The sequence below is a fragment of the Indicator indicator genome, chromosome 1 (assembly GCF_027791375.1).
Source record: "Indicator indicator isolate 239-I01 chromosome 1, UM_Iind_1.1, whole genome shotgun sequence".
Classification (NCBI taxonomy): Eukaryota; Metazoa; Chordata; class Aves; order Piciformes; family Indicatoridae; genus Indicator; species Indicator indicator.
The window spans coordinates 129635535-129657063 of record NC_072010.1 but is presented as its reverse complement, the minus strand read 5'-3'; the positions used below and the strand labels follow the sequence as shown (position 1 = coordinate 129657063).

Sequence of the window (21529 nt, the reverse complement as noted above, 5' to 3'; positions counted from 1 at the left end):
ATTATCCTCCCCCCTGGTTATTTACCTCTACACTATCAATGCCTTTCCTAATAATAGCTGTGTGTAGAAATCTGCCCTGGCCTCACTGCTCTTCTAAGTCACCTAATTGCATGAGCCTGAAAACTGCAATTAGTAGATGGAATAGAAATAGTACATTTCAGTTGTTCACTTGATGAGGTGTAAAAATCTCAACACCAGAAAAAAAGGAGCAAACCTGCCTTTGCTAACAGTTCTACCTGTAGTATCCTCTCAACCAGTTTACATCCAAGAGAGCTACATCCATGTGATTTTAAAATTACTGTGAAGGACTGAAGACAAAGACTGCCAGTGAGTCCAGGGGATCTTGCACCTGTTCCTCCAATCTCTGGTAATTATGTGCAATTAGCAGTGGCTTTTTAATGGAGCTTTTGGAAAGCAAATGCTTCAGAAGCAGCTTTCTTTGTGTCAGAAGATCTTGGGGTTGCATGCACAAGGAATAGATAAAGTACTGCAGAGATCACACAGGCAGCTGCTGAATGAAGCTGGAAAAGCTGTCTCTAGTCTTCTGGTCTACAGCCATTCAAGAAACGCTGCACAAATAAGGATACAATGGCCCCCTGGGCAGGATTCACCTCAGCTGCCTTTGGACACTCCCAGATTTGGAATGCCCTACAAAAGGAATGTCAGGTAACAAACATCCACCTGCAGTCACAACTCCAGCGCTGATGCATCCCCAGTTCGCCAAGGCAGGTGACAACACTGTGACAAGTCTCCAGCCAAGGAGCCTTACTGCTTTGCTCAAGCAGTTTGACCTCCTCTACCCAACATTTTTCTCACTTTAATCTACCCTGAGAGAGCAGGGGAGTTATTGCAGGCAGCCCCCTGCATGGACACAGCCGTCCTGCTGGGGTGGCTCAGCCCTAACACTGGGGGAGCATCAATGCGTGGCAAGGCAAGCAAGCAGGGGAGCTTATGCCATGCACCAGGAGGGAAGTTATTTTCCTAAGGGCAGGGAGCTGCTCCTGAGTTTTTTCTCAGAGGTTCTTAGAGGCCTCATGCCACTTCTGTATGCAGCACCCCTCTCAGGTCCAGCCAGAGGGTGAACAAACTTACTGAGGCTACCAGGGCACAGTGCCACCACAGTTTGGCATCTTGCTCCAGGCCTACAAAGTACCCAGGCAAGGGTCTCTCTCCCTCTCTCTGTCATCCAGTTTAAAATGAGCTGCCACAGAGACAAAGATTTCCAGAGCTGCTGAAGACACTTGGTTATCTCTCCCCTCTTTGCATTGATGAGTGCTTGGTATTTAAATCTCATGGTCTTGAAAATCCCATCTTAAAAATCCCTAAATCCCTTCATCCACATATCTCTTGGAAAAAAACAGCCCAGGGCTTCAGCCTCTCACCTTGTGGTCTCCTAAGCACAGGTCACTGGGAGGCAGAGCTGCCCACTCAGAGAGAAATCATCTCCTGCCTTTTTAAAAAGTGAAACCAATCTCTCCCCTATCACCTCAAGTAGTTTAAAATCAGGTTTATGATCAGCTCCACCCTTCAAACAGGTCTTGATTTTGTACAAGAAATGCAATAGCTCAGGTGTGGTGTTCAAAAACAGCACAGCTATCACCCAAAGAATATTTTACCCAAAAGGACACTCTCAAGACTGGTGGCTCTTCTCCTTCCCCACAGGAAAATCAATCAATCAATCAATCAATCAATCAATCAATAAATCAATCAGCTTTTGTTTAAATATAAATCTGTAGCATGAGAAAAACAAAACTAGTTCACACAGAGAGTGGAAGAGCCTTGAAATTAAAGTCTCTGTATAGCAACTATGCATTTCAGAGCCTCCACCCAAGCTGGGTGGCAGTGTTGATCTTCAGGGGGTAGGGAGGCTCTACAGAAGGAATTGGATAGATTGGATCCATGGTCAGTGTTAACAGGAGGAGCTTCTACAAAGCCAAGTGCCAGGTCCTGCACTTGGGGCACAACAACCCCAAGCAATGCTGCAAGCTTGGGGCAGTGTGGCTGGAAAGATGCCTGGCAGAAAGGGACCTGGGGGTGCTCATGGCCAAGCAGCTGAAGAGGAGCCAGCAGTGTGCCCAGGTGGCCAAGAAAGCCAAAGGCATCCTGGCTGGGATCAGCAATGCTGTGTCCAGCAGGAGCAGGGAGGGGATTGTCCCCTGGCACTCAGCTCTGGGGAGGCCACACCTCAAGTATTGTGTCCAGTTTTGGACACCTCAATCCAAGAGAGGTGTGGAGGTGCTGGAGCCAGGGCAGAGGAGGGCAAGGAAGCTGGGAAGGGCCTGGAGAACAAATCTGATGGAAAGCAACTGAAAGAACTGGGGATGGTTAGTGTGAAAGAGAGGAGGCTGAGGGGAGACCTCCTGGCTGTCTACAACTACCTGAAAGGAGACTGTAATGAGGCTGGTGCTGGTCTTTTCTCACAGCTCTCAAAACACACACACGTGTTTGGCACCTGACCAACCAGCACTGTGCACCTGTGCCCTCAGAAGGGAAGCAGGAGGCAAAAGCAGTCCTCTGTGAGAGAGAAGTGTAACCACCTAGCAATTGCATGCTCCTCTCAAAGTCAGAGTGCCAGATGGGGTAAATCAGGGCAGATCTGTGTGTCTGGGAGCTGAACACACACACACGACGTGCAATGCCTCAGCAGGAATGTGTGACTGGCACACGCTGGGTTTAGCATAGCTGGGGAACATATGAAATATGTTTATACATAACATATGTATATATATAACACATTATAATGCATGAAGTATGTTTATAAATATCTGAGGGATGGGGATCAAGAGGGAGGGGACAGCCTCTGCTCAGCTGCACCCTGGGATAGGACAAGGGGCAATGGATATAAACTCCAGCACAGGAGGTTCCACCTCAACATGAGGAGGAATTTCTGCACTGTGAGGGTCCCAGAGCACTGGAACAGGCTGCCCAGAGAGGTTGTGGAGTCTCCTTCTCTGGAGCCTTTCCAGCCCTGTCTGGATGTATTCCTGTGTGACCTGTGCTGGATTCTATGGTCCTGCTCTGGCAGGGGGGTTGGACTTGATGATCTTCAGAGGTCCCTTCCAACCCCTAACATCCTGTGAGCTAGTGTGATCTTGTGAAATGCACATTTAGACACCTATGTGTGAACCACAGGAATCTCTCAGAAGGTGGGGTGCAGCCCCCCTGCCCCAAGAAATGAAACCTCTGAGCTGTGACAGGAAGAGGGCCCATCTGCCTCTCACTACAGCAAGGCAGATGGACCTAAGCTGCACCTGTGAAAAGGGGCCCTGAGGAGGGCACAAAATAAGCCCCAACTGCCCATAGATCAGCCAGGATTAAAAGCAGAGGCAACAGTTGGTTGTTAAGCTTCCAGCTAACCCTTGCCCCGCCCAGGTTCAGCGCCGCAAACAGAACCAACACTTTTTACAAGTGCTTGTGAAGTTGCGCTTCTTGGGGCGGGGAGGAAAAAAGCGAAGTCACTTCGAGCTTTACGGAAATACCAGGGAAACGAACTCCAGGATAGGAAAAGAAAGCAGCCGGCGTTGGTTCCACTGGGGCTCGAACCCAGGACCTTCTGCGTGTAAAGCAGACGTGATAACCACTACACTATGGAACCGCCACGCAAGAAGTTTCTTGGGGCAGTGCTCCTATCGACCAGACGATAAGGTGCCTCCGTCCCCCCGCCCTTCCTCCGCGAGCGCGGTGCGCGGGCGGGCAGGCGGTGGGTGGGCTCCTGAGGGAAGCTGCAGACCCCCCGGGTTTTGTCTTTTTCGTGGGGGCTTTTTTTGTGTGCGTGTTTCTTTGTTTTGCTGGTTAATTAAAAATGCAGTCATTAAAAATCATCTTAAGGCGTTTCTGCCCCCTCAGATAGATGCGGAGGAGCGATGCAAGGGGTAAATCGCTTTAATAGCGCTGATGTTGTCGGGAAAACCACAGGTAAGGGTTTCAAGTGATTTGATGCAGGTGTGTTAGGGCCTCGCTCCAAGTCCGTCCCAGCAAACGCGGCCTTGAGAGGCAAGTGATGAGGCTGGAGAGCAAGGGCTCCTTTCCAGCCTTACGCCATGCGTAGCAGGGGCTGGGAGTACTCCTTTCCCGTGTATCTATCTGATGTCTTTGCTTTCAGCCTGTGCACCCCTAACGTCATTGCTTCTTAGCCCTGCTTCGGAAATGCCAGGCGAACCCTTCCTGTACGTCCTTCTGCTCGTCGGTTTGCTCTGCTGCTCTCTTCTCCCAGGTGAGAGGAGAGCAGAGGTCGTTGGGTTGGTGCACTCCGTCTCGGTACTCAGCAGGCTGACGGAAGCATGGGGAAGGCTGAGCTCCGTAAGAGGTACAGCAACAGCGCTGCAGCTCCGCGGGAATCTGGCTGCGTGGATTCTGTGTAAATCGGTCGCGGGAAGGCGTTCCACTGCTTACTGTGGAGTATTTCGGCTCTTTTCCAGCAGGGGAGGAAGGTGTGGGTGATTTCCTCGGTACAGGGGACAGTGTTTAAAACAGCGTGCGGAGAGAGGGGCAGAGCCTGAAATTTGGGGAGCCGTTGTGTGGTGCAAAGTTAAGATCTGTCCTTTCAGATACACTATGGGACACACACTAATGAGAGTTTTTAGACTGAGGCGCGAAAGCTGGAGCGGATGGAGGATTTTCCTTTACAAAAGGGCAGAAGCGCTGAGCGCCGACTTTTTCCCCATCCCTATGAAGCCGGTGTGTGCCTGCGCGGCGGGCCGGCAGCAGCCGGGGTAGCTCCCGCTGCGGCGCCACGCCGCCAGCAGGGGGCTCTCCGCTCTCGCTATCACCGTCTCAACCCGGAGGCCCCAGGCTGGGGTTCGGTAGCGAGCAGCTCAGCCTGTGAGGTTGCGAGTGCTGGTGCTTCCCAAGTGGAGTTTTGTAGGAAACAACAACACGAAAGGTTTGTTACAAGCGGTGTTTCCCAGGGCTCAGCATCGAGACTTGTTCTTTTTAATGTCACTGTCTTAAGCTGTGCAGGGGGAAGTTTAGTCTTGATCTTAGGAAGTTCTTTACAGAGATTGCCATTTGGAATGGGCTACCCACGGAAGTGGTGGGGTTGACGTCCCTGGAGGTGTTTAAAAAGGGACTGGATGAGGCACTCACTGCCATGGTCTAGTTGATTAGTTAGGGTTGGGTGATTGGTTAGACTTGGTGATCTTGGAGGTCTCCTCCAACCTGGCTGATTCTGTGATTCTGTGATGTGAATGATTGAGTGTAAATCCCTCAGTAAATTTGCAGACAACACCAAGTTAGGCAGCAGTTTTGATCTGCCTGAGGGTGGAGATGCTCAACAGAGGGGTCTGGACAGGCTGGAGTGATGGGCCAAGGACATGGGTATGAGGTTCCACAAGACCATACAATGCTGCAGGCTTGGGGAAAAGGAGATGGAGGTATTTGGTCGACAGCCAGCTGAACATGAACCAGCAGTGTGCTCAGGTGGCCAGGAAGGTTAGCAGTATCCTGGTTTGTATTAGAAATAGCATGGCATCAGGACTAGGTAAGTGATTGTTCCCCTGTACTCAGCACTGGTGAGACTGCAGCTCAACTACTGTGTTGAATTTTGGGCCCCTCACTACAGAAGGCATGTTAAGTTGCTGGAGCATGTCCAGGGAAGAGCAATGAAGCTGATGAAGGTACTAGAGAAAAAGTCTTATGAGTGGGTGAGGGAACTGGGCTTGCTCCTCCTGGTGAAGAGCATGCAGAGGGGAGATACTATTAGTCTCTAATTCCCCAAAAGGAGGTTGGAGTGAGGCTGATGTTGGTCTCTTCTCCCAAGTAACCAGCAATAGGATGAGAGGAAATGGCCTTAAGTTGCACCAAGGGAGGTTTAGACTGGACCTAAGGAAAAATTTCTTCACTAAAAGTCTTATTAAGTGCTGGAACAGGCTGCTCAGGCAAGTGTTTTGAGTGACCAGCCCTTGGAGGTATTTAAAAGATGTGTAAATGTGGTGCTTAGAGACATGGTTTAGCAGCAGGTAGTGTTGAGGTTAACAGATGGACTTGATGATTTTAAAGTCTTTTCCAACCCCCATGATTCTATGTGAATGTAGCAGGAGAAGGCCTAAGTGTTTGTGGGTGTCTTTGCTAAAGGGTAGCTGCCTGAGCTGCTTGTACTGTCTGCTCACCCTCTGCTCCCAGCAGCAGTAACGAGGATTACCTAGACTGTGGATTCATGATATATTTACTGAAGAAGATGGCTCTTTGTGAGGGTACAGAGCAGCACATCTGTTTCTCATCACTTCTGTGCCTGACTTCAGCAGGTGTTCATTAATTCAGGAACATTTTTGTTGTCTGTGACACCACACAACATTGCATTCTTTTGTCTATTATGTTTTACCTGGGGTTTTGTACTGTTTGCATTACCTCAGTCCTCACCACACTAAATCCTCACATCCCAGAGGGAGTGGCTTGTGGAAGTACAAAGTAAAGCACTTGTACAGTGTTTACAGGACTGTGGTTAAAAGTTACAAACAGAAACTACTGTTGGGAAGAAAAAAGGTAAGTTTGTAAACTTTCAGAAGCATGTGGTGCCTGTAAGCAAAACAGCAATTTTTTTTTTTTTGTGGCTAGATATTGTAGAATCATAGAATCTTTAGGGTTGGAAGGGACCTCAAGGATCATCCAGTTCCAAACCCCCTGCCATGGGCAGGGACACCTCACACTACATCAGGTTGCTCACAACCACATCCAGCATGGCCTTAAAAACCTCCAGGGATGAGGCTTCCACCACCTGCCTGGACAACCTGTGCCAGTGTCTCACCACCCTCATGGGGAAGAATTTCTTCCTAACATCCAATCTGAATCTCCCCATTTCTAGTTTTATTCCATTCCCCCCCAGTCCTATCACTCCCTGACACCCTCAAAAGTCCCTCCCCAGCTTTCTTGTAGCTCCCTTCAGACACTGGAATGCCACCAGAAGGTCTCCTTGGAGCCTTCCCTTCTCCAGACTGAATAGCCCCAACTCTGTCTCAGTCTGTCTCCATAGGAGTGCTGCTCTATTGCAGTAGACTTGACTCTTGGAATTAATAATAGTTTGCTGAAGCAGCAAATTTGCTGTTTCAAGGTAGAAAATATTGTATTTTTGTCATCAGAAGCAATCTCATAAGGATAAAATGAGAACAGAAGGTGAAGAAAATTATTTCTCTCACTTTGCTGACCCTTATCATGTATATGATGGCTGTACTTAAGAACAGGCAGTTCCCAGTCTTTAAAAATACAATTTAAAAAAATAAAAAAAAATCCTTTTATATTCTGATCATTAATGTGTGAGTCGAATCTCTTGACCTGCAGAATCTGATTTAATCCAGAGGTGCTTTTTGGGAAAAGAGAGTCTGGTAGGCTTGAGGCTTCAGGATGTAGGCTTTGCACTGTCTGTGCAACTTGGGGTTCACCAGACCAGCAAAATCCAGATCCAGCTGTTGTTAGGTAATTCTTGTGCCCATTTCCTTTTCTTCATGTTATTTTACTAAGTCTTGACAAAACCTGAATGCTGCAGGTATCTGTCATCTCCTAGAGATGATAGATGAGGATGCTGAGGGGAGATACTATTGCTCTCTACAACCCTGAAAGGAGGTTGGAGTGAGGCTGGTGTTGGTCTCTGCTCCCAAGTAAACAGCAATAGGAGAGGAAATGGCCTTAAGTTGCACCAAGGGAGTTTTAGACTGGGCATAAGGAAAAATCCCTTCACTAAAAGTCTTACGAAGCGCTGGACCAGGTCGCTCAGGTGAGTGTTTTGAGTGACCAGCCCTTGGAGGTATTTAAAAGCTGTGTAGATGTGGTGCTTGGAGACATGGTTTAGCATCTCCTAGAGGTGATAGGCTCTACATAGAGGGTGAAGTTAACTTGTGAGGGAGGTAGAGTAGTGCAAAAGAGGTCATTAGTCATTGCTTCCCAGAATAATCTGCATTCAAGTGGCACTTCGGAAAACCTTGCTTTTCCACAAACTGTGTTCTCATTGTTACAGAATGTATTCTGATGCTTTCATAATGTTCTGATCTACTTTCTTGGCCTTCAGGAATTGGGAGGCCCTGCAGCTGCCTGCCTTTCCCATTTCTAATTTTCTGTTCTTTTTGCCAAGGATGCCAGTTTTGATATCTTTTGTTCTCACCCAGAATTGTCAGGGAGACAGAGCGGGAGATCTCTCTTCCTGTTCACCCAAATTAACCTACTCCTGCTGATTTGTGAGAACAGGTTTCTGTCATCTCGACTGTTTCAAATTCTTCTGGATATTTGTTTATGTCTTAATTTCTTCTAGTCTTTTTAGTCTTTCTGTTGTGACTGGCCATCCAGGTCTCTCTAGCATGGACTTGGCTCCTGGCAAATACTTTAAATACTTTGTTGGGTCACATAAAAATACTTCTTTGAGCTTGGTAGGGTAAGAGGAGGGGAACCATGGCCAGGGCTCAGAAGGAGCACATTCATTTGGACTATATTATCCTGAGTCTTTCTGGAAAATATCAGTTACTTCACTTTGTAGTGGGTGCTTGTGAGAAATAGGCCTGAAGCAGAATTTGAATTATGGATGTGGAATGCCTTCATGGAGGCTTGCTCAGGAGGTTCATGTTCCCAAGGTATCTGGAAAACAGAAGATGTGCTATTGCATCAGCAAGGGCTGCTTGTAAAGGGATGTCCCAATTGCTGCGCTAGCAACAGAACTGATTTTACTCTTGTCATGCAAGACTGCTCAACAACACGTTGTCAGATTCTTTTTTGTCCTTTGTTGCAGCTGTTGAAGCTAAAACCTTTTTCAACATCTTAAGTGTATGTAGAATGGATGATTGCTGAACAGAAAAGGGGTAGTATCTTGCTGGTGGACCTGGTGTGTTCTTTGCCCTGTCTTCTTTGGTGCAGTTCTTGGGCTTGAACTGGAAAGGTTAATTTGGAAAGCACATTTGTTTCCTCAAGTTGCATGTTACTGTGATCCCCATAGGTAACTGGAGAGGTGGCTCATTCTAGCAGAGCTGACTTTATCAGGTTGCTTATCATGTCATGTCAGACCACGAAGAGGGCAAACAACTTCCATAAATAACAAAAGAAAACAGGCAGTGGAGACTCTGTCTTGCAGAACTTAACAGTTAAGGGTGTGATCTCTCTTATAGATCTTGGATGAAATGTTTCTGATAGATTTGTTTGCTGTTGAAACAAAGCTTAGAGCCTCTAATTATGCAGAGATGTTGGCAAATGCCAATATAGGTGAATTTATCAGGTACAGTAAATGTTTCATAACTGATGTGTATGCCCAGAGTGCAGTGGAAAGAGGTTGTGATGTATTTTTGTTTGCATGTGTTTTGGCAGAACAGTGTGATCATACATAAATGATTAGCTGCTGTAACTCTGATCAGGGAAAGTGCTTCCTGCCAGAATGAAACATTAAAACTCTTCTGGGTTGTACAGAACTTTCATGCTTCATATGTTTTCCATTTTCTATCTCATCTCACAGGAGAGGAACAGCATTGAAAGTGGAAGTTTGTGCCTCCAAATCCTCCAAGGACTAGCTCAGTCAGTCAAACCAGTGCATTCACATAGTGCCTTCTGCTTTGCTGGTTTGGCACTTTAAATATCTTTTGTACCTTAGTAAATGTCACTGTTCTGTCATAGTAAATGCAACTGCCTGTCCCAAAAGACAATTAATCACTCTGTCCTTCACAGTGATGGTTGATGCCTTTAGAACTGTCACCAGACTGCTGGCAAAAATTTCCTGCAAATATCATGTTACAGCATTATTAGACCCTTGGGGCAGGAGAGTTGAAGATCTTGCTTTATTTGTCTGTTCTCAGAAATCTTTTGCTCTCTATCCAGTCCTAGAGGGATTCCAACCCACAGAGAGGCTGCAGAGTAAGGGGCATGGTGGCTCTTGTCCTGTGCCCATCCACATGGAGCTTCCTCCCACTACAGCATACTTTGTAACCTGTGCTACTCTTTGGACCCACAGGCCCCTGCAGTTCCATCCTTTTGCACAGCAGCAAGCTGTGCCTAGCTTTTGGAGAGGTGTGGAAGGACAGACTGGGGGAAGAGGGGGTGTGATAAGGATGAGTGATGCTGCTGATATTACAGTACTGGACTTCTATTGAAACCTGATATTTTTGAGTGGTGTGACTGTGTATGTGTTCAAAACTGCCATGCCCCCATGCTGTTGATACACTGCCTAAAGCAGCAAATCCCTCAGGGGCTGTTTGCTAGCAGTGGGTTGGAATAAATTGCCTTGAGTGTGGCCGCTCTGCCCTTCCCCAGGCACCTGTGCAGTGACTGAGAGTCTGTGGTCAGCGTGGTGAGGAGGTAGATCAGAGGTGCAAGCCTTGCTGCCAGGCATGAGGGTTTGATTTCAAAGCTTGCTGAGCTTGCTGGCCACACAAGGGAGCAACACTGCAGCGCTCTCAGCTGCTCTGATCCCTTTCCAGTAGTCTGAGGGAGAGCAGACGCACCGAAGCATGAACTGAGTCCACTCAGTTCCAGTCCTTGTGCACAGGAAGAAATGAAGTGCAGCGCTTCTGAGTGCAGCGCTTCTGAGTGCAAGCCTTGGCTGCCTCAGGCTTGTCAGATCTGGGTGTGACAGAGTGTTTTGGATGACACCTAGATCACTGGCTTGCAGATCCAGCATCTCATGGGAAATTCAGCCTTTTCTTAAGGGCTTTCATAACCATGCTGCTCACATCAGATAACCAAATACCTGGACAGCCCTTATGTTTTTAGGTGGTTTTTTTTTCCCCAGTCTGCTGTGTCTTCCAAAATGCAAATCATTGCCTCAGCACAGCAGAAGGGCCATTCCTCTTGGAAGAGATCATGTGACTTCAGATGCAAAGGATAACTTCAGCCCATCTCTTTCTCTGCCTGAGATTCAGGAGGCATGGTGGAAACCCAGCTGTTCAACAGCATGCCTGCAGAGCAGCTGGATGGCTGCAGCCATCAGCTTTCACATCAGGCCGGACAGTGAAAGCAGCGTCTGCCCTGACTGTTGCTGAAGAAATTTCCTCTCGGGAAGCTATATAAATAGGTGGAGAGCAAGTACATTGCAGCTTCAGAGCTCCAGAGCCCCAGAGAGAATTGGAGCACCTGTTCTGCAGAGCTTCACCCCTCACTGTGCAGTACTGCTTCCAAAAAGAGACCACTTTCTCTTAGGAAAAGTCTTCTAAAGGTACTTGTGTAGAAGATGCCTTAGTGTTCCTGAAGGAGAAAGGACAAAACCAGGTAATATCTTTGGGTGGGGTGTGTATATATATATATATATAGAGAGAGAGAGAGAGAGAGAGAGAGATAAGATCACTTTTAAAGAGCAAATTGACTTCATCCTAAGTCTGTGTAGGGAGTGACAGATGTATATGGAACTACTTATGATTTATCCTGAGGAAAATCAGTGTTTCAGACTGTAAAGTTTGACCTGGACTAGATCAGCTATCCAGAACTTAGAAGTACAGATGTGATCAAGTAGCTTTGAGACTACTGTATTTCATGTACCTTTGGTTTAATATAAAAATACTTTTATAATGATAATTTTGAACCTTGTTTGGATGCTTAACTTAAGCTTCATTAAAACAAATACGAATTTCAGCTGAAGCATGAATGGAATTTTTAAACTGGCTCAGATTTCAATACATTTTTTGTGGAGTTTCACTCTTACCAATTTCCTCCTTCTAGTTAGGAGAATTAAATGGAATGTCAGTAAGATCGTGCAGGACAGTACATAATTCAGATTTGGCTTACAGTGGGTGTTGACTTTTACACTTGGTTGGGTCCAGTTTGCTACTAGCAACTTTATTTCAGGAGTTTTAATTTTCTCCTTGCATCCTGAAGTAATCTCCCCCTAGAGGCATTTAATGTTTGTGGAAAGTGATATGATGGCTTTGCTTATACTTCAAGGTGATCTGTACCTCATTTGTGCACTCATATTTGTTACTCCCCTTCTTTAAAAAATCCTCCTCTAAGGCTTGCTATGCAAAAAGCCGAGGCTGCTTGCTTTGTTGTTTGTTTTCTGCACAGAAGTGTAAAAGTATCCTTTGCTGATTGTAATTAAGATGAACTGGCATTCTCCCATCATTTTTGTACAGATTCTCTTTGAAGTTGCCAGCAGTTCTTGAACTTCACAATTGCTTGAACAATCTCTGTATGTTCACACCTTTGCAGTTCTTGCTTTCATTTCTTTTTGCAGTGCACTTTTTTTTTTTTTTTTTTTTTTTTTTTTTTTTTTTTTTTTTTTTTTTGCTCATGAATGAGTCCACCTTAATGAGTTGCTCTGTCTTCATCCTATTCTCTTTCAGGCTTTGCTGGCTTCCCAGTATCTTACTACATCCATTCCTTATTGATTCCTGGCCCAAAAAGATACAGCCTGAGATCTGCAAACACAGCCATTGCTAGAAGTTGTTCTGTCAGGTTTATATTGAGCTTAGCCTTCTTTCTCTGAGCAGGCTAGAGAAATTACCTGTGAAATAAAGGCTTTCTCCTTTCTTAGATTAACAGAATGGGTTAGGTTGGAAGAGACCTTCAAGATCATCTGATTCCAACCCCACCTTCCACTATCCTGGCTTGCTCCAGGCCTCATCCAACCTGGCCTTGAACACCCCCAGGAAGGGGGCATCCATGACCTCCCTGGGCAAACTGTTCCAGAGTCTCACCACTCTTACTCAAAAGAATTTCTTCCTAATCTCCCTAAATGTGCCCTCCTCAAGCTCAAAGCCATTCCCTCTCATCCTATCACTACAAGCCTTTTAAAAATATATATTTAATATCTTGAAAGTCACTTAATGGAAATGTCACTTTGTCCAATGGATGTGAAATAACAGAAACCTAAACATATTACTGCTTTTCCTATGCTGATATATCAGCCCCTTGGCAAACCAAATCCAGTGCTGGTGTCAATATTGCCATAGCCAGGTGATCTGTTTATTGACTGTGGCTGCTTTATCCAACTTTCTGCAGGAGGACCTTTTTAGCTAATGAAATCTTCAGGTCATCTCTAGTTTCCCACCTTTGACAACCCCAGTTCTGGCAACAAGACAATTTTGAAAAGTTGTTCCTCTGCAGATGCTAACCTGAGTGTTGTGATTTAGTGTCTGGCTTCCTCTCTCGGGTCTTTCCTGCTTCATTCCCTCAGCAATGCACTGAATTGAATAGATCAGAACCCCATGTTAGACCATCTATTTCTCAGCTCTGCAGTCCTCATTTCCAAAGGAAAGAACTTTCTAGAGTCTGTGAGCCACAATGTTTTTTAAAAACAGATAACAAGGAGACCCCAATGGAATGCCCCTGTCACTGGAAGCTCCATCCATCCAATCTTTATGAGGAAAACTATCCCTGTCTCATCACCTTTCCAAACACATGTATGGGAGGAGATCATAACTACCTGCTCACAAATATGGTTGGGAACAGGACAAGTAGGGAAAGGAAGCACATTACTGGAGACAGCCATTGAAAAAAAACATGTTGAGGGCATAGCACAATTGTGGAAGGTCCGTCCCAGCAAAATTAAAGACAGGAGCCTTTCATTCTTCATTTATCAGAGGTGAGAAACAAATGGAATGAAGCAAGCAGTTAGTCTAGTGGCTCTTACTTGTATGGCTTCCATATCCTCAAGCTTGACCTAGCTTACACTTGTCTGCCAGTAGCACAGCTCATGTAATTTTAAAAGGTGAGGGATGTTTTAAAGGGTGGCTCTGTGCCCAAAGAAGCTACAGCCTGATTTCATTAAAAGTCAGCTATGAATCTTTACAGGATTTCCATTCTTCCTGAGGCAGCTCTTTACGTGACTGACAGTTTGGAGGCATGACTGACTTTTGGGCAGTAGCTATTACATCTGCATCAAATGATGCTGACTCATTTTCCTTGTAAACCAAATTCTTGACAGCTCAGGTTCTGAACCCCAAATTTCTGAGCACTTGCTGCAGTGTAACCTTCAGTGTCTGCTATCCAGACAGAGAGCAGCATGTGCCACTCTCATTTATCTTGGTGCCTGCCTATTGGCATGGTTGCAATGACATTTTATTGTGCTTCAGTGGATGGATTCAGTGCCTGTCCATCACAAAATTGCCTTTTTGCTGAACTTAGATAAATGCAGCAATTTCTTGGAGTTATGTCTAAAAATCCTCAGCTTGTCGAAACTGGATTGCTGCCTGCCTTTTACTGAACACAACAGATTGTCTCTGGAGGGTAAATCGGTGCTGTGGTACCCAGAATATTAACACAGCATTGCCTCCCAAATTCTCACCTGGCTACCTGGTAGCTCTGAAGCTTTTTCAATACTTTGGCAAAAGCCCAGCTTTCCATTTCATCAGCCAGTAGCTGGGAGAAATATGTATCCCTGAGACACAGGGAGAGAGGAGTCTGTGATCATGTAAGAAATCTTTCAAACAAAGTTCAGAGTCTCTAAGAGTATCAGTGACTTCCTAGTGCCTAAGAAATCAACCTGGTTTGTATCTTAGGGGAACTGTACTAGGCTGAACTTGTTGATTAGGAAGTGTAGTGCATTGGTGAATGATACCATTTAGTGAGGAGCTGAGCAAGTGACAGTGGGAAACCCTGAAAGGCCATGTTGCAAAATGTACTTTGTTCAATTATTTAATTAAACCAAATCTTTTATTTAGAATGTTAGAAATGCAACAGCAAATTGAATGTTTGACTTAAGTGAAATCTGATAAGCAGTTTGCTATGTACTGTCTCTCCTTGCAGATGTAGTGGTGGTGACACTGATGGATAAAGCAATAGATGGGGTGGTAGAGCACCATTTCAAAACCACACAGTGTTAGGAGGGCTGGAGTTTGTGTGTTTTTTCTAGCAATAGTATCAGCTATAACTTAAAGTCCTTAAATTTCTGCAGCTCTGCTTTTCAGCTCACAAGAATGAAGAGTAACATGCTTCTGTTTTCTTCTCCTCTACTCTGCCTTAGTGATACCTCACCTGGAATACTGCATGCAGTTTTGGGCTCCCCAGTTCAGGAGGGACAGGGATCTACTGGAGAGAGTCCAACAGAGGGCTACCAGGATGCTGAAGAGACTGGAGACTGCCTGATGAGGAGAGGCTGAGAGACCTGAGGCTGTTTAGTCTGGAGAAGACTGAGAGGCGATTTAATAAATGTTTATAAATATCTGAAAGCTGGGGGTCAGGAAGGAAGGGATAGCCTCTGTTCAGTTGCAGCCTGTGATAAGACAAGGTGCAGTGGAAATGAACTGCAGCACAGGAGGTTCTACCTCAGCATGAGGAGGAACTTCACAGAGCACTGGAACAGGCTGCCCAGAGAGGTTGTGGAGTCTCCTTCTCTGGAGATTTTCAAGACCCATCTTGATGCATTCATGTGTGACCTGCACTAGATTCTATGGTTATGTGGTCCTGCTCTGGCAGGGGGATTGAACTTTATGATTTCCAGAGGTCCCTTCCAACCCCTAGCATCCTGTGATCCTGTGTTGTAATAAGGCTTCAAATAGCTAGCATCAGATTAAGAAATCACTGGGGCACATGAACTTGGAGCTAACATGTAAGGAGTAAACTGTATTAATTACTGAGTTCATCTGTCTTGAATGCAAGCCTAGGATGCTTCATCAGGTTTTGTTTGTGTAGGACATACTATACAACAATTTGTTCTGAGCTGTAGCTGCTTTAGATTCTATTTTACCAAACACTTTGGATTTTAACTCTCTCTTTCAATCCTCTCCCTGTTAGGAGTGCTAGGAGGAACCCAGGACCCCCAGAAGGATCCAGTCCTCGCCACTGAAAGAAGAGCACAGGAAATGTGTGTAAAGTTAAGAACTGAGAGAAGCAGGCTTTGTGTCAGCAGCAGTGAAAACTGATTGATGTGCATTGGAACCATGGGATGCAGCAGTTCTGTAGCTGACAGAAGGTCAGAGAATGGTGAGTGCTGCCTTTGTCTTCCAGGTCAGTGATTGTTCTCTCTCTAACACCAGAAGATGATCCCAAGGTAACATTTGCCCCAATTCTTGTTGTTAAAATACTTCAGAGAAAATTATATTTAATGATCTTCTTTCTAAAAGAGTGTGATTGTCAGAGGTCCCTTCCAACCCCTGCCATTCCGTGAGTCTGTGTGAATGCACAGCTTTTACATGCTGGCTGAGGTTAGAAGGCAACTGCAGACCACCTCTGACATCTACAGATGGGATTGGAACAAATCCACAGCATCTTGGACAGAAGCTACATTTCAGATATGTCTGCACTTAACTGTCCCTGGCAAAGCCTGTGGGGTACAGTATTGGGAGGAATCCATCATGGCCTTTCACAGCACTGGATTCCTGGGAAAACTGCCCCAAACTCCCCAGATTACGAACCAAATGTAATAATTAAAACGAGCTATTGCAGCGACCCTCAGAATCAATTTTCTGTCACACCCAGTGCTTGATCTGAAATTCTCCCTGACAGTCACTGAGTCTGTCAATTGAAAGTCTCCATAATACCTGCTGAAATGCTCAGTTAAAAAAATAAACCCTCATCCCCCTGCTTTTAATCATCCCACACCCTGGTATGCACATACCAGGTTTTGTACAGGCAGGTAGGTTCCAGGATTGGCTCAGACCTTTGTTCAGATTGTTTGTGTTCTCTTTCAAAGTTTGTCACTTAAAGCATGGTGGGCCAAGAGGTGTGTTATGTGGCACTGTGTGCAGGTTTGGGAGATGGCTGAAAATGAAGGCTCTTTTTGGCTGCCCAGCCAGGATACAAGTCACATGGATCTGGTTGCTAAGAAGCAGGAGCTCTTCATCATGGCTGCAGGGATCCAGGCTAATTGGTTTAATGGTAGCCCTCAGCTTTGTGTTCAAAGCAGCCTCAGTGCTTCATCACAGCAGTGGAAATAGACTGGAAGCATCTGGAATCTGAGGCCTACTTGCAGCTGAGAAGTGGCTGTTCCTCTTTGGGTTTGTGTGCTGTACATATATGTGCCTTACAAGGACTCAAATCCATGTTAGTTGGGATTATTTTTGAGGGTGATGAAGTTTGGAATGGACATGAGGAGCTGTACTCCTCTTGGTCTGGAACCATCAATATACACTGGGTGTAGAGCTAGGCTTTGCTACCCCAAAGCTGACTTATGCTTTTGTGTGGTTTGTCAGTGTTCAGTCCTCTCCAGCTGCCAGATGGTTTTCTTTCTGCACTTCAGCAGTAGTCAAATGATGCTGAACTGGCATTTCATCTGCAGCCTGAGGCTGTACATCCCTTGAATGCCTTAATAATGTGAATTTAACAGGTACTCAGTGGTGTAGAAACCTTCTGCAGCTGAGAACAATTTCTTGGAACAGATGCAGTTTAGCCTAGTGTGAAAAATCATGTGCTGAGTCAGGCCTGAGAACAACAGCGCTGTTATAAGTGCAATTAAACAACAACAACCAAAAAAAAGAGACAGGAAATATTCTGTTAGATTTGCAACATTAACCAGAGTGGTTGATATCTATCTGTCTTATGTGATACCAGTGTTAAGTGCTCAGGACCATTAAGCACCCCAGGGGGGCTTTAATGGAAAGTTTAATGGTTCTGATGCTGGAAATCAGTTTCTGTTCTGGTGGCTGTGCTTTGCCCCTTGGGTACTCTTCTAAACAGAAAAGTTGGTGACAGCCTTGCTCTGATGTGTCAGTCTGTCAGATCAGTGGTGCTGCTGAATTCCAGAAAGGACAGAAAACAAGAAACATCTCAAAGTTAATGCAGGGTACAAAAGATGTTCTTAGTCATTTAAAGATTGCATTTTCTTCAGGCAGGAGGATTTTTCTAGGCTGGATGTCATGTCTGGAGGATGAGAGTCTTTTCTAGTCCAGACAAGACCCAAATCAGAAAACTTTACCTGCAGCTCCTTTGACTTGTTCTTTCAACATCAGAAGCTTGAAGACTTTCTTCAGTGTCCTATGCTGAGCTATTCAGGGTTGAGCTCCTTAGGAAACTCCTTGAAGTGAGGTGTTAGCTGCAGGGCTGGAGGCAAAGTCTTGACATTTCTGGCCCTGTCTATGTTTTGATTGGTATCCTGTTGAGAGTACAGATCAAAAACAGGTAGGGAAAAAGATATAAGAGATCAGTCCAGAAAGAATTATGTTCAACTTCAAGTGAGTGAATGTGACACCTCTTGAGAGCACCTCCTAGCTTACTCTGGTTTTTGTTGTCAGGCAAGAATATGGTGGTGGAGATGTGGTTGCATTGAGACAGGTGCAGGATCCAATACCCCTGTGCTCTGTCTTCATCTTGCTGTTAGTGATGCAAGTAGTGCCTCTTGACTGCCCCTGCTAGTGTTCTGTAGGGCTAAGCATGTTAACACAGAGTCCCCTTCTGACCATAATTTAAGCAAATGACTAAATTGAATTTGTCAGTTTCAGCTGCTCAATCTTCAAGGCAGTAGCTGCATTTTGTTCTGATTTTTCCACAGTAAGTGGTGTCTTCCTCTAGAAGATAAATCCAATTTTATACGTGTCCTAAGTATCTGAAACATGCATTTATTCCTCTCTAGCTGGTCTTTAAAAACCAGTTAACAAGGACCAAGGAATGCTTTTCTCAAAGTTAGTTGATCTTTCTGGAAAAGATCTGAAAACAACAGTCACAGCTCTGTGAGACAGCAGAGCTCTTCTGTTCCTCTCCTGGGCTCACAGTGATTTCAGGCTGAGCATATCTCAGAAATCACAGAATGTTAGGGGTTGGAAGGGACCTCCAAAGATCATCCAGTCCAACCCCCCCTGCCAGAGCAGGAGCACCTAGGGCAGATCACACAGGGACACATGCAGGCAGGTTTGGAATATCTTCACAGAGGGAGACTCCACAACATACCCTCCAGCCTTCTGCTTTCACCCCTCCCTCCAGGTCTATTGGAGCTGCAGTGATCAGCTGTGATGCTGAGGGCATGCCTGGCTGCCTTTCCTCTTGTCTTCCTGCCACTACCATGTTTCATGGCCCAGCTTCTTCAGGCTGCTACCCTGTGGGTACCAAGGGTAGCAGCATGGTGAGCATCAGCTCCTGGAGCTTCTGTCCCCCTGCACAGCTTTCACTGGTGGCTGTTGCTCACACAGAGCTTCCTGCTTGACAGGTGTGAGGAGATCTCCCCACAGGACAGCACCTACCCTAGGACCTCTTTGTGTCCCCAGATGTCACAGGCTCACAGGATGTTAGAGGTTGGTAGGGACCTCTGGAGATCTTCCAGTCCAACTCCCCTGCTGGAGCAGGACCATAGAATTGAGCACAGGTCACACAAGAGTGCATCCAGATGGGTCTTGAAAGTCTCCAGAGAAGATGTCCTGCTTGATAAGCAGGGGTATCTGAGCAGACAAGCAAAGGTATCTGTTTGAGGAGTGATTAAGGCTTAGAGGCCCTTCATTCTAAGCTGCAGTCTTGGTGATTGTTCTTCACTGACATTTCTAGCAGTTTTCCAGACTGGGACAATAGCAGACACAACTTTTTGAAGTACATATCCAACATATAATTTAAAATGGTTTTCTGATATGTTCCATTGGATTCTTGAGGTGGGTGTTCCTTTGTTAACAAATGTTAAGGTTTGAGTTTTGCTGGCTTGCTGGTACAGCCATGCAGGCAAAAGCTTTCTGTTAGGAGAGGCTGTTGTAAACTCTGTCATTACATGATGCTCGTGTTAGAGCTTACAAAGCTTGAAGCTTTTTTACTGCAGGTTGGTAAGGAAATACATCTTGCTGGTAGGCCAAACTGTTCTTCATTTTGTTATGGTTACAGTTTGAAGGTAGAGCATTAGCCTAGTTCCTGACTGCAAAGACTGAAAGTAAAATGAATGACCATTGGATGCAAGAGGAAGTGATAAGGTCTATAGAATTCATTGGATTGCTAATAGAGAGAGAGTAGTGGCAGAAACAGCTTTTTCTCTTTTCTGCTTCTGTCACTTTTGCCTGCAACTTTCCTCTCTCTTCTGTGGCCTTGCCAGGGGTATCTTTGTTTTGAGTACTGTGTGGGGTCACAGGAAGGAGAGAGGGAGTGGAGGAGGAGGTGAACAGGTCCCCTGGATCCATCCAGGGCGGTCTGTGGAGTTTCTGTGTTGCTTTAAAACTGTAAGTATCTGTATATTGTACATATATTGTATATTTTGTACATATTCGTTGCATTTCATATTTCTAGATTTTAGTTGGCTTGTAAATAGAGCTTCGTTTGCTTCCAGAACCTTCTGAGCTAGTCTGGCAATTTATTTTGGGGTAGTTTCTCCAAGTTAGTTGGGGGTGATTTCAGCCCACTGCACTTACCTTCCCAGAACCCACACACTGCCCATCAGCTGAAGACGGCTGACTTACATGAGTATGGTATTCAGGACAATGAAATGAGGAGGATTTCTAAGAATACAAGCCTGAGCAAGTCAGCTAGTTTGGGATCTGGCCCTGAAGACAGAAATAGTAAAGGCAGCATTTATTCATTACTGGAGAGCACTATTTCAGTCTCTCTTTTCCAGAGACCAGTCCTAATGTCAGCTGTGCACAGTGGTCTGAATTGGTCATCCATCTGCAAAGACTGCATGTGTTTTCAGTGCAGCTTGCACTGTACCCATGAGCACTCCATTGCCTTCTCTTTTGCCAGTCATCAGAGCTGCCATCCTCATCCAGAACTGGTACCGCTTCACCATGGCCCGGCTGGAGACGAGGCGCCGCTACTCGCTGAGTATCTTCCAGTCAATTGAATATGCTGATGAGCAAGATCAGCTGCAGGTTTGTAATCTTCCATTCTTCCTCTACAGGCAGTTGTGTTATTCCCAGAGAGCTGAAGCTGCACAAACAAAATGCATGTGTGGCTTTTTCTCCCTACAAGTCTGTGTCCTGTATTATCAAACTACTTCTGTGCCTCACGTGTAGAATCATAGAATGGGTTGAGTTGGAAGGGACTTCCAAAGGTTGTCTAGTCCAACCCCCTCTGCAGTAAGCAGGGGCATCCTCAACTAGATCGTGTTGCCCCCAGTCCGGTTGAGCCTCACCTTGAATATCTCCAGGGGTGGAGCCTCAACCACCTCCCTGGGCAACCTGTTCCAGTGTTCCACCACCCTCATGGTAAAGAACTAATTTAGTTATATATATGTGTGCGTGTGTATAGCCAACTAAGAGCATGACACCATTCTGCCCATACAACCATACCAGAGCCACAAGGATGATTAGGGGACTTGGGTGTCTCCCCTATAAAGAGAGACTGGGATCCCTGGGGCTATTTAATCTTGAGAAGAGAAGACTGAGAGGGGATCTGATCAATGTCAATAAATATCTGAGGGGTGGGTATCAAGTGCAGGGGGCCAGGCTCTTTTCAGTGATTCACAGTGATAAGAAAAGGAACAATGGGTTCAAACTAGAACATAGAAGAATTTCACCTCAAGATGAGGAGAAACTTCTTTACAGGGTGACAGAGTGAGGGTGAGACTTTACAGGGTGAGGGTGACAGAGCACTGGAACAAGTTCCTCAGGGGGTTGTGGAGTCTCCTTCTCTGGAGACTTTCCAAACCCACCTGGATGCATTCCTGTGAGGACTATCCTAAGTGATCCTGCTCTGGCAGGGGGATTGGACCTGATGATCTCCTCAGGTCCCTTCCAACCTCTGCTATACTGTGATCCCTAGGCTAGAGATTCTTGTAGAACAGCTCTGTTAGCCAGGAATT

At 45.7% G+C, this 21529-nt stretch overlaps 1 protein-coding gene and 1 non-coding gene across 2 annotated transcripts in view; one reads left to right on the top strand and one right to left on the bottom strand.

Annotated features, from left to right (window-relative positions):
- Nucleotides 1–3522: 3522 nt before the first annotated feature.
- On the bottom strand, nt 3523–3595 carry TRNAV-UAC (transfer RNA valine (anticodon UAC)). Its single transcript has one exon. It is a non-coding gene; the product is annotated as a tRNA-Val (tRNA).
- A 12160-nt stretch (nt 3596–15755) lies between these two features.
- Nucleotides 15756–21529, top strand: part of PPEF1 (protein phosphatase with EF-hand domain 1) — a 34997-nt gene continuing 29223 nt past the window's right edge. Inside the window, exons 1-2 of the mRNA XM_054384788.1 lie at nt 15756–15813; nt 20470–20597. Coding sequence (XP_054240763.1) covers nt 15756–15813; nt 20470–20597 — 186 coding nt within the window. The remainder of the gene's footprint in view (nt 15814–20469; nt 20598–21529) is intronic.